Below are 17,478 nucleotides of genomic sequence, written 5' to 3'. Positions count from 1 at the left end.
AAACAAAGCAGATTTACTGCTGAACAAGCGTACAGCGAGTGCCGCTGGCGCGGCCTGTTTGTCAGCCGCGTTTATTTATATCCATGCCCTACTTCCTGGGTTCACGAACTTTCGCTGGGCGAACTAAAGTGCCAGCACTGAACACCCATACTCTGTCAGTTAATCTCCAGTCACACTGTGCATACGCATATTAATGTTTTTCAAGTATTCAAACAATGGTCAACTTCCGCCATTACTTGGAGAAAGAAAAGTTTCAATAATGAAGGAGAGTCTGAAACTTTCATGCATCTATATCATTAGTCAAAAATGTAGCCACAATGGAGATGGCATCATGGACAATAGCTAGAGAATTCAAATGTGCATAAGAACAGTCTAACTTCACCTATTTCAGGACCCTTTCTTGTGACATAGTAGCATTGGATTGTTCAATGCAAGCATTTGATTAAGACAATTGGTGAAAGGCTCTGCAATACAAATGTGTGAATAACACAATTTCTTATTCTGTGGTGCGTGCATGCAGAGACAATTTATTTAGCCTGTATATGTCAGAAAGAATCATTTATTAAGCCAGTTTCTCATCAGCTCACTTATCCTCTTCATTAAACCTTAGCTGATGTATTTAAAAAATTAAATTTGGAAACTGCATAAACAGATATTAAAACTGGAGCAGCTGATTTTAACTAATACTTTCTTATCAACTATTGGAAAACAAAACATCCCTACATTCAGCCTTACAAAGAAGATTTCTTCTAATTGTGTATGGTGTAATCAGAGGCTCATTTCCAAGAAAACTTTTTGGGGGACTGCCCCATCATCTGCATCATTTCAGTGGCATTACTCCTAGACTGCTCATCCTGAGCCCCTTATATGCACCTACACCTGGGTTCATCTGCCAAAGTCTCAGAGCTGACTGTTGATGTTAGGTCGCAAAGAGGCCACATACCAGAGGAGACCTTGCACTGCTGCCCAGTCACTTTGGTAGTGTTCAGTATTGCCTATTCTAATCCAACATATGCGTACACTACCTACAAAGCCTCCTACTGACAACAATAATAGCTTTGTCACTTAGCCAGACTGAGTGAGTGTCTCCTCCAGAGTAGACACCAAAGGAACTCATACCAAGCATGGAAGTGGGGGGTGACTGAAAAATGAGGTCATCACGAGAACAGGTAAGAAAGACCACAGAATCTGGGGCAATTAATTTCATAGTGATGATGTATGCTGTGGAGGTCCATTCTAGACTTTGGGACCACGTGACAAGGATGTACTCTGTCCTTCCTTTAAAAATACATCCTGGCACCAACCAGGCCAAAGAGATACAGACACCTGCAGGGATGGTCTGGAAATTCAAGCAACACTCCCAAAGATATATCTGTGAAATAGATGATCCTTGCTTGTGTGGTCCAAGTCTCCCCATTTGAACCTACAGCAAATTCAGTTCTGGGTAGGAGCCAGCCACAAGTGGATAAATCCCACCTTTGCTAAGGACTCAAACCTGCTCCTCCCAGATAGCAATACTAACCACTTCATCATGGTGGCTCATCCCATGACTACTTATTTAGTAAGGTAGAAATTAACCTATCTGTACACAGAAATGAACTCTCAACACGTTTATTAATTATATAAAAATACTCACTAAATGTCTCCAGATTGATCTGCAGGCAAAACGGAAGCAGCCTTTTTTCAACCGAGGAAAGTATCCATCTGAAATCTTTGTCAAATTTCTCCTGGCATACTGAATATATCTCAGGTTTTAACCCATCACTCATGACCGTATGCTCAGCTCCTGAAAGCATTAGCAAGAATACATATATTAGCAACAATGTAAACCAATACAGCCACTAAATATTCTTGCCATATTTCTTCCTTCAAAGATTTCTAGTCACAGTGTAAATAATAAATCAAGACAAATATATTCATTTTAACTAAGATTACTCAACCCAACCCTCTTTTTTTTTTCTTGAATCTATGAAACAAATCCAATGGTGACAGTGAATTAGAAACTGACTGACAAATGGCAAACTTGTGCTAAATAAAATAACAAGAACATAAGTGAACTATGATGAATTCTTAGCAAAAACACCATGACGCACTCCTTCCCTCTGAAACACACACACACACACACACACACGCACACCACAAACACAACCCTCAAAGAAAAATTATAAATAAACCAAAGCATGCTCCCATGCATATTACTGGTGACAGATAGACAAATTGATTACATTTTAACACACCTTTTGCAACAATAACAACACCAGCTGCACAGGTATGCTGTTGAACATCACCCTGTATGATCTGTATCTGGACTCCTTTCACTTCCATCACCACTTCTGTAAAAAATAAAATAAAATAAACAAATAAATAAAAATATATAAAAAGTTAAATTTTAGACTTTTACAACTGAGTGTCACAATACTTTGAAGAATTACCAATAACTGAAACATAATTATAATACATCCAAGTGTAGAAAAGTCACATAAATATTCTCTCTGTTAAGGCATTAAAAACTGTAAAAAAAACTTAAATGTTCAGAAAGCATTACTTAGCGGTAACAAAAAAAAGAAAAAAAAGAAAAAACGAAGCAGAATTTAAAGGGCAAATTAATTATTTTCAATTTGAATTCCACTGTGAGCTACAATTCTAAGCTCAAGCATGACAATCTATTTCTTCCTGTTTCTTGATTTACAAACACAGAAGTACTTGTATTCCCTTGAAATACCTGCAGATAATGTACGATTTTGACTTGTAAAAGACACACACACACACACACACACACACACACTTTCAAAACAGTATTTCTATTTCTATTTCCATCCAGTCTGTTGAAAGTGGATAAAAATGTTCAAACATAAAGTACTCACCAGCTCTCTGACTTTAACATCCAGGTATTTCAAAAGAATAAATTATGTCTATAAAGCTGTGATTGTGATTGTCATTGTCATTTCAATGGCAGTCGGCTGCAGTTGCAGAGTTAGCAGTCCACATGGAGCTATCTGTGTTAGGTCACCAAGGGGCCATAGCAGAAGGGACCTTGCACTGCTGCTGAGTCACTTCAGAGGTCTGATCCCTTTCTGTCAAGTTCCTCCTACCCCATCCCAACTCTTTTAAACAAGCAAACTCATGCTCAAGAGCCTCAGAGATACCATTTCATTTTTACTCACAAATCTATGTGTTGTTTTTTGTTTTGTTTTGTTTTTAATAGTATGAAATCACACCCAACCTGAGATGCTGTTCATATCCTCCTGTAGAGCAAATTTGATTTCTGCCATCTTGAAATGCTGAAAAAAAGATAATAACTGTTTATGTCATCTTATCTTTCATTTTCTTTACATACATTTGTCAGAAACATTCTCTTGCATCAAATATTAAGTTTTATTTCTTGAAAAGCAAAATTATTTCTGATTCTGCAAATATCAAAAAGATAGAGGAAATGCTAACAATAATATGATTTATAAAGCATCTTTCCATGTAAAACATGTTCAGCTGCACTGTACAATATAGATACTCATGTCTAATACATACATTCAAACACTAGAATAGAAAAAATATATATAAATAACAGGCATAGCCCTGTACAGCCAGCCAATCAAGATACTCAAGCACTCATTTACAACAGGTCTGTAGTTACAGCCTGTCAACAATGATGAATTAGCACCTTGCTTGCCACATTTGAGAAAAATGTTGAAGGTTCCATTAATACCTTGCTTGACACACTGTTCAAAAGGTTAAAGGTCCCATAGCCTTTTATGGCCATCAGGGCAGTGAATTCATATCCACTCTCTTGGGCTCTGCATAGGAATGTGGAGCCCAGTCCTTTCGTTTTTACCTTTATGAACTGATGTTAGATACCCATTCACACCTGGGCCGAGTGAGGCAAATCAAAGTATTACTTCTTCTCTTCTTCTTCTTCTTCATTCGTGGTCCGCAACTCCCATGTTCACTTGTATTTACACGAGTGGGCTTTTACGTGTACGACCATGTCTACCCCATCATGTAGGCAGCCATACTCCGTTTTCTGTGGTAGAGTATTAAAAGGACACAACACCATGCCAAAACAGGGCCTTGAACCCTGATCACTGGTGAACACTGAATCAGAAGTTCTGCACTTACCGATTTTGTCATGGCGGCATGCACATTAAACTGAAGAACAACTACTGAGATCCTTGTAAAACCTGGCTGAAAATATGAAGAAACAGGGCAATGGGGAAGAAAACAAAAATAGTGTAACAAGCACAGCTACAAATCCCTTAACCAGACTTGAGAGTAGCACTTTCAACTGCTGAAAGCACCAAAACTGTGTCTGACAGTAGCAGCACGAATACTCAATATTAAAAAATATCTGACATATCATTTCTCTTTATTGTGGATGGCATTTAAAATGCTTTTGAAAATGGCCAAATCATTCAGATACTAATGTTTTCGTACCAGATGTAATGGTGATTCCTGAATGAAAGTCTTTCAGTTTAAAGTTGGTTGTTTTTTTTTTGTTTTTTGTTGTTTTTTTTGTTTTTTTTTGGTCTTGTTTTCTTTACTATTTTGGCCTCCATTTCAACAAAATCATCAGGTGAAAGAGCACTGTTGTGTTCAATGAGAAAATTCATGAAGAAAACCTGCACTAGTGATCAGTTGAAGTCACACTGGCACTCCCAAAGAACAAAAAAAGAAAAAAAAGAAAAAGAAAATGACAGTGGGTTTTTTTCCTGTATTCAAAGTGTCTAACATATTTTACAAGTCAACCTTTCCCTAAACTCCACTAAGATTCTTCAGCCTTGTTGCCTGCTTAAAGCAAAGAAGAAGAATCAAATCGTGAATTCTACTCAGAAACGATTTATGTCAAGTTGAGACACAGCACAAAATACATAGTCTGTTGGGCTCATAGACAAAGGCTAAATGCAAAAGTATATTCTTTGCTGAAAGCTTTGCGCTAACTTTGTGAAACTGGTCATTTCTGGTCATTGCTGCTGATGTCACTTCAATGTTTTTATTATCATTGACTTTTTAAATCAGAGAAGAGTGAGATGGAGCATATTTAGTAACAGTATTCTATAGAATGGAAGTGGGAGAACAGATAAACTGAGCTTTAATTGACTTACGCTGATAATGAGCAACAAAACTAACAATTACATGCTATTAATGCCACAGACTGAATTTTCCCTTCCCCATTTCATAAAGTTCAGTTTGCTCTCTGTACTGATTTTCTGAAAATCTTACTTTTAATTCAAATCATTGCTTGATTTTTACTTCTACATAATAGCATTTTTACATGGCGTGTACAAATTGTGTAGCCTTCTGAAGGTCAGCATATCGTACTAACCTCAAAACATAGTGGATGGCAGGGGTGTAATCATAATGTTCATCATCAGTGAGACATTCTCTCAGAAATATGTTTGCCACCTCACTCAAAAGCATCAATCAAATTCATCATCAATGAAAATTTTCAACACCAAACAACAAACAGGTACTGTCACTCTAGGGCACACAACACCAAAGCTTGAAACTGGTAATAGCACTTGTCTCTCTTGTTTGTTGTTTGATATGCCTCTATTTCCCTCAATCAGTTTCCAATTCTATCAAAAAATAATAAATCAAAACTTTACTCACAATGATTACTTTGCTTCAGAACAATTATATTTGGTCAAAGTCAAATGCAAAAAAAATCTCCAATGTATATTGTAAATATGTCTGCAAATAGTGTATTTTGATTATTGTGCTCTAAATATTTACCTGAAACACAGCAGTGTTTTTGGGGAAACAAACAACAGTGACATCATGCAGAGAAGAATGCGGCATCTCATTGAAGAACTCCCTGAAGGTAGTGAACATTGTCTCTGCAACTTCCTGGGGTAAATAGAAAAGAGGTCCAACACCCAGCGTGGGAAACACAATGCTTTTGTATCCCATAGCACTGGCAAGGGCGAGGCAGGCCTGTGTGCGAGTCCTTATCCATTCCAGGTGAGGGTAGCGGATGTCTTGAACCTGAATCAGAAGTCATAACAAATTTTTTTTACTTCTTCAACAAAGATATGAAGACAGTGTCAATGACAACACACACACACACACACACACACACACACACAGAAAGATAAGGAGCTTCACTTTCAATCTGTCAAATGAAAAAACTATGAAAGCCTCTTCATCACACTTTCAGTGAAGCTACTAGACCTGAATTTATCGTCCTTTCCTCATGTACTTACCGCAGCTATAGCTGCTTCTCTGCATCAGTTCTGCTCTCTGGCCATCCCCAACAATGTCTTCCCAGAATGGGTGAAATGATTGTGTTGAAGAGGTGCTTGAGGTGTTCTAGGTATTCCTCCAATTCTTTTGTTTGTTTCAGATATTGTAGCCAGCATACAAGCTGAAAAGTGTCTTCTGTTTGTCCCATCCATGATCTTCCATGTCCCAGACAGCTGCCTTTTCATTGCTTCACTGCATCATGCAGTGGGTTTTGATGGTTTTCTAGTCCTCTGAAATAAGCCTTAAACAGTTCGAACTGGCCTGGCCTGCGCTGAAGGAAGGTCAAGAAGGTATTGCATGGTGACAGCCGGCATGTCTTAAATTGTTCCCAGGATCAGTCTCATTGCTTTCATTTTGAATTCATTCCTTCAAGAGGCTGCTTCTAGAAAGTGTTGTTAGCCCTAGTCCATAGTAAACTGTGCCAGAAGAGGTGGCACTGTTCAATGCCTTTGGCTTCCATTGCCTTCAAGAATGAAAGACCCTCTTGGCATTTCAGAACAATGCCTTCAATGTTTAATGAATGTCAGCCTGTAAGACTGTATTCCTAAATAGCATGGACTATTTGTTTTCTTGATCTGAATTCCACCAAATGAGAGCTAGTGATGATCTGCCCACAGTTTTGTTGTCAGTGCACAGCTTTCGCTGGACTGATGGAAGATCCTGTATCCTGACACCACTGGGCAGTATTGTTCAGTTGTTTCTAGATGATGCAGTTCTTTCTTCTGCACCTTTCAAAATTTTGAAGACTAGGTCATAGGCCACTCATGTAAACTCAAGGTCTTCTCCACTATTGTTCAGTTCTTTTGTATAAATGTTGTACAGGACAGGGAAAAGTGGAGATCCTTGTAACAGTCTGATGGAAAGTTTGTAGGGTGCGGGCATCCAATCTCCTGGACATAGGATAGTTATTTCCTGAAGTGCTGCTGCTATTCATCTTTTCAGTGTAAAACGTACTCCATACTTTAGCTGCAGCTCCATGTGATGTGTAAACTGGACTTAATTGTATGCATCTTCCAAGTCTGTTGCTACTTCTTTTCTTTGAAATTCTTTGAAAAGCTGCAAAAGCAGCCATATTTTCCCATGTACACTTACCTGTTCTATACCCACATTGATTTGAAGTAAGTAATGTGCCACTGTTACCTCTTGCCAGTTTCCTTGCTATTGTGTGTTCCATCAGCTTTCCAGCTATATTTTGCACTGTTAGGATTCGGTAGCCGTTTACCTGACAACAATCTTTCCCTGGTTTTGGTATGGGCTTAAAGAAACTGTGTGTCCAATCCTCTGACACTCTTACTTTACAATAGTTATGTTTTATTTATGACAACACACGTGAAAATGCCCCCCCCCCCCCCCCACACACACACGCATGCGTTCATAAGCACGCACATACAAACATACATATGCACATGGAAAAGGAGGTTGATAAAAGAGAAAAAAAACAACAGCAGAACTTCTGAATAACCAAGACAATTCAGGATGTGTCAGGGTCAAAGGATTCAATCTTTCACTGCTATCTTTACAACAAAGCAGGATCCCCATGTAGCCGGCTTGGCTACGATCTTCATTGGGCCAGCTTAGCAGACGACGTTTGTGACTCGCCGAAGGTCACTAAGGAAGTTGTAAATCGGTGACAAGTCATCTCCCTTTACAGGGAACCGTATTATGATTTTCATCAATTTGTTAAATCATAAACACTTCCTTGTAGATAAGATTATAGTTTTTATGTTATGGGACTTCAGAACGATCATACTTCTCAAATGTAAGGATATCATTTGGCCAGAAAGCCTATAACTTTTTTAAACTAATATTTATGTGAATGAGTTTTGGCGCGATCTTCGAAATCCACTCAGTTGAAGCATACAAAATACCTTCGTTTTCTATAAATCGATATAGTTGCCGTGGAATTTAGATTGTGCATTAAAATGTAAATGATTAAGCTTCTTCTCATGTACTGCTTTCCGTGTACACCTAAGTTATAGGCATGCGATGGTACCAAATGTCTGACGGCATTTCGGCGCCACAAAACTATCTCTTCTTCAAGCCACTGGAATTCGTCAGTGCCGATTTGAGCAAAATACGTTTTTACAATACCTAGATATTTTTATATCGTGTCTTGCAGATGTTTGCATTTCTGTTATCAATCTGATTAGTATCGTGCATGTATAATTGTGTTGTAGTTGGTTTAAACGAAGTATTTCATTGTCGATCACAAGTGCCAAAAGCACCGCCAAGCGGTGCCGACACGGGAGCTATCCGCTGAGTTTTCTCTTGAATTTTTATGTAAAATATTTTTACTCTAGAAGCAGATTTTATAGATGATTTTTATATAGTTGGAAATTCAGGATATTCAGTTACTTAATTGTTACAATTATATTACATATCGCGACGTATTAATTGTTGTAATGTACAAAAATGATACATGAACTCGTTAAAAGCTCGTTCATTCAGTGACTCTTTTTATTTACAGTTTTTAACTACATTATTTTTGTAGAAAATGGTTCAGCTTAAGAAAATGCTCGTCTCTTGTAGTTTTGTGTGATATATAATATGTCTATGTTAGTTCCCCGAGCCGAAAGTCAGAAGCCGCTAAATTTGGTCAAACAAACACAAGCTTGGCCCCTCAAGGCTTGCGGAGGGCCGGTTTCGTGAGTCGCTTCGCGGCGCTGGATTTGCAGTTCGGCGGAACTGAATATAAGGAGTGAGTGAGTGCCAGACAAATTCAGAACTCTCCTGGCCTGGAAGATTGAGAAAATAAAAGAAGAAAACCAGTGCACTGCCTCCCCGAGTCTACCTTGCCTGGCTGCAGCTCTCTTCTGCACAACACCTTCTACCTGTCTTCACCTTCTCTGACACCACCTTACCACCCTGTCACACCCAAATCACCTGGCATGAACCATGATCCCAGTATCCCACAGAACAGTCTTAGACTGATTTGAATCACAGTTTGCTCTGTGGCAACAAATGTGAATGTGTGTTATCTGTTTGCGTCAATGTGTACAAATATGTACAAGTGTGAAGGCAAATGTTTAATGCATAGGTATAATCTGCATGTACAAATTCTGCTTCTGTGCATACACACAAAACCAAACCTTTTGAACCATCCAAAGACAATTTCTAAACCTATGCAAGAAAAGGCTGAAAGAGGAATGGTGACACAGAGAGAAGATGGGGTTTACCTTTGCATTCATGCTTGGCAGCAAAATATGGAAAATCTTCTGGAATGCTTTCAACTGAAAACAGTCAGTAACAGCCACCACGTGATCATCAATTCCTTTAGGATAACGTGCCTTGCACTGCTTGGACAGTTCTGGGCCGGCTGCTTTCAGTAATACTTGAGACAGCTGCCCATGGGTCATATCTAACATCTTGTGTGATGAGTTGACAATGACATCTGCCTGAAATAAGACAAACAAAAACTGACCAACCACCATGGGTGATGGTTAACATCACAAACTGATGACTGGGAGGCTGAGAGTTCAATCCCCAGAAACTAGTATTTTACTGCAGGATTTTTCAATACAAATTTGTTCTTTGATATATCTTACTGTAAGTGAAACAACTCTTTAATATAAGTGACATTACATGAATGGAAATGTAATAAACAGGTGAATAGTGTCTGTTCCATTGCATATTTCTTAAGGATAATGGGGAATTATAAATGCAGTATAGAACTAAGACCAACCCTTTGAGACAGCATCATAAAATATTTCATTAACTCTTAAATTGCAATATTTTTTTATTCATTCATTTCTGAAGATTACTTCACCACTTCATTACAACATTAAAAATGGCACTGTGTGTGTGTGTGTGTGTGTGTGTGTGTGTGTGTGTGTGTGTGTGTGTGTGTGTGTGTGACAGACAGACAGACAGACAGAGTGAGAGAGACACAGAGAGAGAGAGAAAGAGTCTCTGTGTGTGTATGTGTGAATAAATGCATGCATGCTTAAAAACTAACATTTGACTTTGTGCAATTATCGGACGTGTCATGTGTGTAAATTGGTTTTTAATATCCCTTCATACATATGGTTAGCTAATAAAAAATGACAGCTATCATCCTTCAGACATCAGACAACCTCAGAGTTTCTTCCAATTGTATTTGTCCTGCAGAGAAAAGGAACACAACTTAATTATAATATATGCCTATTTATCATATACCATAGGATTCTTCACTGTCAATACTGATGCAAGACAAAGCTGTTGTGCTGACCACCTTGTTGTACTGCTGTGAAACATGGATGACATATCGCCGTCACTTCAACAACTTGAGCAGTTTCACCAGAGATGCCTATGAAAGATCCTCGGCATAAAGTGGCGGCAAGACAGGGTCTCCAACCTCCAGGTCCTAGAGAGGAGCAGCCTGCCCAGCATCGAAAGCCTGCTGATCCAGCGCCAGCTACACTGGACAGGACACGTTGTCCGCATGACAGACAGCAGGATCCCGAAGATGCTACTGTGTGGCCAGCTGAAAGAAGGCCACCGCGAACTTGGAAGACCCTGCAAGTGCTTCAAGGACACCTTGAAGACAAACCTCAAAGCCTGTGACATAAACATCACTTCCTGGGAAACTGATGCCCTTGACCGCTCTCGCTGGAGGACGCTGTGCTCTAGTGGCATGAAGACGTTTGAAAACAAGAGAATGCTAGCCATTAAGGAGAAGCATGAGCGAAGGAAGCAGGGCTCAACTTCTGGAGACGTTTTCCCTTGCAACACCTGTGGGAAGTGCTGCGAATCCAGAATCAGCCTCTTCTCCCATATGAGGACACACACCGACAAATAAGCCTGCCTGCCTACTCATCCGTTGGTCTGATGGGAGACTCCATCATAGGATTCTTCACTGTCAATGCTGATACTCAAGTAATACTCTGGTACAACAAATGGCTCTCTCCCTTTCTGAGAAATGGCTTAGCAGTTGCTGTCTTTGAAGGGTTTAAGCCCCATCACCAATCTCCCCTCCACCCTTTTCCCACAATTTTCTCCCCTCTACCTCTGTTTCCTCCTTTGAATACATAAAGGCTATATGTAAAGTCGTTGTATGAAAGACTAGCTGCTTCCTTGCGCTTGTTTTTTCCCACTTCCATGTTGCTTTATAAATAAAATAACAGCTTGTATACATATATTGCCTTTAGGCATTTTTGTATGTCTTACTCCACATACTACTTAAATCAGTTATGCTGATACATATATATATATATGTTATAGTGTGTCAGGCGCCTATGGTGGAAGCATGGGATTTTCTCAGACACACTGCGCACTGATGGACCCCTCCTTCCTACCTCCCTACTCTTCTCCCCCCCCACCCCCCTGCCCCCAACACATTCCATGGCATCTATCCCCACCAACACTCCTCCCCATACCCTCTCTCCCTCCCCCCCCCCCTTCCCTTGGCCAAGTGCAGAGGGAGCAAGTTATCAAGAAATACTAAGTAAAGATGGTATCTCCTCTGACCATTCTCTTCCTATACACTCCCCTGCCCTTTTCCCTCCCACTTCCATCACCCTCAACCCTGTCCTTCCCCCCCCCTCCCGCCCCCCCCCACCCCCAACGCCCCTCCTTACCGCCCATGTCGATCTCTGGCAGGATGGCATCTGCCTCAATGGTCACCACATGGTGTGGTGTGTTTATCATGAGCTGTTTAGAACAGAATCAGGGCTGGGCAATCTTTCCTCCTCCTTCCCTTCCTCTTTTCATCCCCCCCCCCCCCCCCACTCCCCTTCCCTTCTCCTTGACAATGCTGGGTTCTGTGAGAAAAGTGTTGGATGCGCAAGTCTAGCACAGTTGGTCCCAGATTGGTCTGTTAACTTCAGCCAATTGGAAACGTTCTGGGTCGGAAGATAGTTTGCATATGGCGCCAGCTTATGAAGAGGATAAAATGAATAGGCAAGTGGAGTTTCTTTCTTTTCCTTCCTTGAAGCAGGCCAGGAGAGCCAGACGGTCAAGACAGTACCATGGGGGCTGTGAGTGTCAAACTAGCATCTATTTTTCGGATTTAGTTGAATGCTTGATTTATGGTATACTTGGATTCTGTGACTAACACACTGGCTCAGTGGGATTGTGTTCTGCTACATGAATATAAAGTGAACCCTGAAACGTTGGGGGCTGTGAGTAATGCTTGTACTGGTAATTTGGTTTGTTGGCAATTTACTTTCTGGTTTTTGGAAACAGTTTGGAGTTTGTAGAATTGTGATGTTGTGTCACAAGAACATTATGACACTTTTGGCTGATGTGGTATTTCACAGTTAATGTAACTGGAATATGTTGATGCAGATACCATGACTTGTGAGAGAGCATAGCCAGCATGTATATGGCTTAAATGTATTTGAGGCTAGTGACTGAGGGAAAAGTGGTTAAAATACACAATGTAGTCAGTACATGACTAAAGGGAGTACTGGTTTAGGGTATTTGGGTATCACCCCCCCCCCCCCCCACCCCCCTTTCCTGTTTCCTACAGGTTGATATTGTGGTATGATGCTTGGACATCATGTTTGGGTTTACAGGTTGTGCATCTTGGCTTACACAAATGATAATGTTCAGTAATATGTCAGTGGTGTGTCAATTGTTGACATACTGTGGGAACAATGTAAGCATTCAGTCACAAAGAAACACAGATTATGTGTGTGTTGCATCTGTGTAGAATGTTTTGGTTGCAACAGTTGGAGTTATTTTGAGGTATGACATACTTATTTTGTATGTTAGGTGGTGATGGTTATATTCAAGGTGAACAAATCTACAGGCTAACTGTATGTTCATGCTTTTCCATGTGTGTGCACATGGGTGATAATGCAACATGGGGAACATGTGTGACTTGGTAGTTGTGATTACTATGTGCTGTAGTCATGTGTTATATGCCAGTGGGGTAACACATAGCTGTATGTGTTCAATAAGATTTGAGACCACTGAGAGGCAGTCCTATGTTGGTGCACACACACATATATATATATATATATATATATATATATATATATATATATATATATATATATATATATATTTACCAAATTACTTGGTAACTATATGATTCCCATGTAAAAATTTTACCAATGAGATACTTTGCAGAGACAAAGTACAGATTTGTTCAGTCTTAATGGAAACAGCTATTATTGTATGGTGATTTAACTGGAGTTAAACACTAGGAGTTTGTAATTGTCTGCCACATACTTGGTGCAACAGTTATTATTCTATGGTGGTTTAACAGCAGTTAAAAACTGGGAGTTAGTATTTGTTAGTCATATATTTGGTTGCACATTAACTTATGTGCCACTGATTGTTGATGGTAAGCTATATGAAGTTTGTTTGACATTTTTACATAGATCTCTTTGAGAAGAGAGTGTACAGCTAGACATTGTCAGAATGGAGAAAGGTTATCTGTGGAATTGTTTACTTGTCCAGACAACATAATGATGTTTCTGTTACATCAGTGCAATTATGTCTAGCATATGTTTTGGTATTGATTTAACCTGGGTTTTAATATTGTGTGTGTTCCAGGTGTGCTGTTAAGTTAGAGAAATAAACACCTCAGTTCATCTTTCTAAAAGACCCTGCTGTGGTACGAGGAGAGAGTGGATTGTGCACCTATCCTCTGCCTGTTATTCTACTCTACCTCTTCACCTTCTACACCTACCCCTACTCAACCCCTACCCCCACCACTACTACCCCCTTCAACATATATATATATACACACACACACACATGTCAGCGTCATTTCACAATTTTTCACAGATATTTTAAATTTGATGTGTCCCAATGGCCACCAGTCCAAAAGCTTGACATGTCTATCTTAATTATCCATGAGAAGCAACAAATCAAATACCCCTCCTTACTATGCTTTCAAATGGCAGATGACAAACCACAACATTACCCTAGTAGCTTGAAACAGCAGTGTATAATGACAAAAAATTTAGATTTTGATATCCAAGATGCTGCAGAAGCTTTACAAGTCACTGACAATAATAAACTGAGTGCTAGGTGTGGCAAAATCTTGTCAGATGGCGTGTTTGGCATGACTGAAAGTTAGAATAATGATTTGCAGAGATGAGGGAGGGCAGGGGTAGTTGAAGAGCTAGATGTAGCCAATAAAGGAGAGAAAGCAGAGCAGGAGGTCGAGTATAGCTCTGTGGCTGACCAAGAGTTGACCTCAAATCATCCACTTCTTCAGGGCAGGGAGGGAGAGAAAGAGAGAGGAAGGGTTGAACAACAATAAGAACTTTATCAAATAAATGTTAATTCTAAATGGTTTCATAAGTCTATGTTTTGTTAGTAAATGTTAATTCTGTATCATTTCATGTATTCATATTTTTCTCCCATTGTGTTTCATTTAGAATATTTGATTCAATACAGTTTTTATATCTTGTCCATAAAAAAATAATTTATCTTACAAGTAGTTTATAATGATTGTGTGTGTGCCTGAAAGCATGTGTTCATGCATATACAGTTACCACAATGACCTAAATCAACACTTATATTAACCAACCATGTTGTTTTTTTAATGGGAAAATTATCACCTGATTTCATGTCTTTACCTTAAGATCCAGGACGTCTCCAACATGCATCCTTACTGAACGACCTCCTGCAAAGTCTGAAGAAAAAACCCACACAAATTAGAAACTGAACAATGTGCTCCAGACATGTGACAACATTATCTTTTACATTCACTGTCATTCAAACGACATTAAAGCACCAGGTAAGCAACATCTGTACTGTCTGTCTTCTTTAAGGTTTGCTTGAGCAGTCCAGTATGCCTTCTTGTATATCACACACAGCAATATATGCATTGCATCCAACCAACAGATTGATCACTATCCTTATTAGAATGAAATGTCAACAATGAGCAGGAGTTTTGACATTAGCTGAATGATTTTATGGCACTATGCTAAAACTCAAAGCATCCACCCCACCAGACCCCAATACACAAAGAAACCAACCTACCAGGAAAAGTAAATGATAAAACTTAATGTTTTCCAATCCATTACCTAACAAGACACCCTGAAAGCTCACCTAACATGAAAATCAATAGAAAAAAAAATATATAAAAAACAAAAACAGGAATGGTTCAATTCATTTTCATAAAACGTTTTTATTAGATCAATATTGGTGCAACATGGGGTCTTCTATTGTTATAGTGACTTACAGTTAAATGTTCTCTCCAACAATACCTTTATACCTTAAAGCCTTTTTCAACAGAAAAAGGTGAACATCAAAACTGGCAGATATCTTCAAAACAGAAGCCTCTATCCTGTACACAGACTTCATCTCAAACAGGATTTCAAGTGTAAAACAAAACCCCTTCTTAGTTGATATGACTTGCTTAAATCTGAAATTTCTGCTTCAAACAACTCATAGTTTCTTCCTTTCTGCAAAGAAAAACTGACAAAATACATTGTCAACACCGGGCACTGAATCAGCTAAGCAAACATTCTGCTTCACTCAACACAAAATGAAAACATGTTTATATTATTTTCTTCTTCTTTTAATAACACACTATCAGTACGGATCTGCTTTAAAATATTAACCCACCAAAAAACCAACTTTGTGATTTACAGACTGTGTTTAATGGTGATGATCATGGTGATGAAGGTTTTGCAAGATACCCGTGATTTTGGTATTATGTTGGCTGGCTTGAATCTTTCTCTCTAATTCTCAAGATCAGAAGCACTTCATCAATTCACTATCTGAAATACAAACAGCAAAAATATAGTTACCACATGACCATTCCCTGTACTCCAAAAATGTGCTGATGTTCTCCCGTAGCACTGATGTCTCGGAGTTGCCTGCATCAAGATACAGCTTCAATAACGAGGCTGGGGTGTTTCCACTGAAAACATCCACAATGCTTTGAAAAATGATTTCCTTCCTCAGGCCACTTTTGATGAACAAATCATAAGGAATTGCAACACTCTCCCTTCTTTCTGCAGCTTTTTTCATAACATTTTTCAGTGTTCCTCTGATGTAGTCTGCTTCCTTACCGCCGATGGTCTGAGGTACATGTATTACCACCACAGAACGTGTTCTGTCTAATGGACACCTCAGAAATAGACCTCCTGCTTTTGGGGATGGTCCAACCCATCTGGTGTAATCTTCCTCAATCCATGTCAATATATCTGTTGAAAAAAAGAAGAAAAAAAAAAGAAGAAATGTCAGTACATAATTTTAAAGGAAGTTCATCTTTCCAAATAATTTGTTGTTTTGTTTCGGTTTTTTTGTTTTTTTGTTTTTTAATTCAAAGCAAGATTCTTTCCTTTCTTCAGTAAAATCATGGACAAATCACAGTTCTCTTCACATCAATATCACTATTATCATTATGACTATCTAGGAAATACATGGAATGCTGAATCTTTTATATATGAAAATCCTAAACACTTATAGTTTTACTTTACCACTCAGTTTGCATTCCCACATGTATCACCACACATTCCAATATATGCATACATATGCATATGTGCATATATGATTTTTTTTTCTCTGTTTATTTGCAAAAACAAAATATATTTTCTTGAACTTTCTGCAACCAAGAAGAGGTGTCATGTGTAATCTGTTTGATCTAACCACACACTGCCTGCCTCCATCACTGTGTGTGTGTGTGTGTGTGTGTCTGTGTGTGTCTGTGTGTGTCTGTATCTGTGAATAATGCACACTACTTGTTTAAAATTTATTCAAACATAATATCAAGATATCCAACATAAATGTTTAAGTCTCCTTAAATGTGTACATGTACCTATCTCACTTGCATACTGATATTGACAATGCTGTGTCAGTTCACCTCATACTTGGGCAAGCATTCACTAATACTGGAAAAAAATTCAAACTGTGTAAATACCTCAAAATAACTGCTCTTGAACTTTTGACATATGTTGCACATATTTTTTTTCAGGTTTATATTTGAAAACAAAATCAAATATAGAGCTTGTCATATCTCAAACAAGTTAACATTCCATTTACCAAAATATTGGCTTTTAATAAAATTTTATAAAATTTCCTATTCCTATTTCCTTCACTTTTCACAGTTTAATGTAGCTGTTAAAAACATAACACACGTTAAACAATATGTATAAATGTAATTCTGTATCTTTAATCTAAGTACCAAAATCTGACAAAAAGTGGCAGATCTGTGTTGCTGTCCTGGATGCCTGAGGGCATAAGAAGCCTTTCATTAAAAAAATTATCATCAGCAACCATTTCATGGTTAAACCTGTCATATTATGAACTGTAAAATGTAAAGAATATTTTTTGGGGAACTGTAAAGTGTAA

The 17,478-nt window shown here is 38.7% G+C and overlaps 1 protein-coding gene across 1 annotated transcript in view; it reads right to left on the bottom strand.

Moving 5' to 3' along the window:
* The window catches only part of LOC143277429 (uncharacterized), a 46,483-nt gene that overhangs the window by 16,637 nt on the left and 12,368 nt on the right, over positions 1-17,478 (bottom strand). Inside the window, exons 3-9 of the mRNA XM_076582242.1 lie at positions 15,933-16,331; positions 14,754-14,809; positions 9,414-9,632; positions 5,728-5,979; positions 3,224-3,281; positions 2,238-2,333; positions 1,637-1,786 (exon numbers count right to left, since the gene is read on the bottom strand). Of these exons, the coding sequence (XP_076438357.1) occupies positions 1,637-1,786; positions 2,238-2,333; positions 3,224-3,281; positions 5,728-5,979; positions 9,414-9,632; positions 14,754-14,809; positions 15,933-16,331 (1,230 nt within the window). The remainder of the gene's footprint in view (positions 1-1,636; positions 1,787-2,237; positions 2,334-3,223; positions 3,282-5,727; positions 5,980-9,413; positions 9,633-14,753; positions 14,810-15,932; positions 16,332-17,478) is intronic.

The sequence above is a fragment of the Babylonia areolata genome, chromosome 2 (assembly GCF_041734735.1).
Source record: "Babylonia areolata isolate BAREFJ2019XMU chromosome 2, ASM4173473v1, whole genome shotgun sequence".
NCBI lineage: Eukaryota > Metazoa > Mollusca > Gastropoda > Neogastropoda > Buccinidae > Babylonia > Babylonia areolata.
The sequence above is the reverse complement of the archived record's forward strand: the minus strand, read 5'-3'. Positions and strand labels throughout refer to the sequence as shown.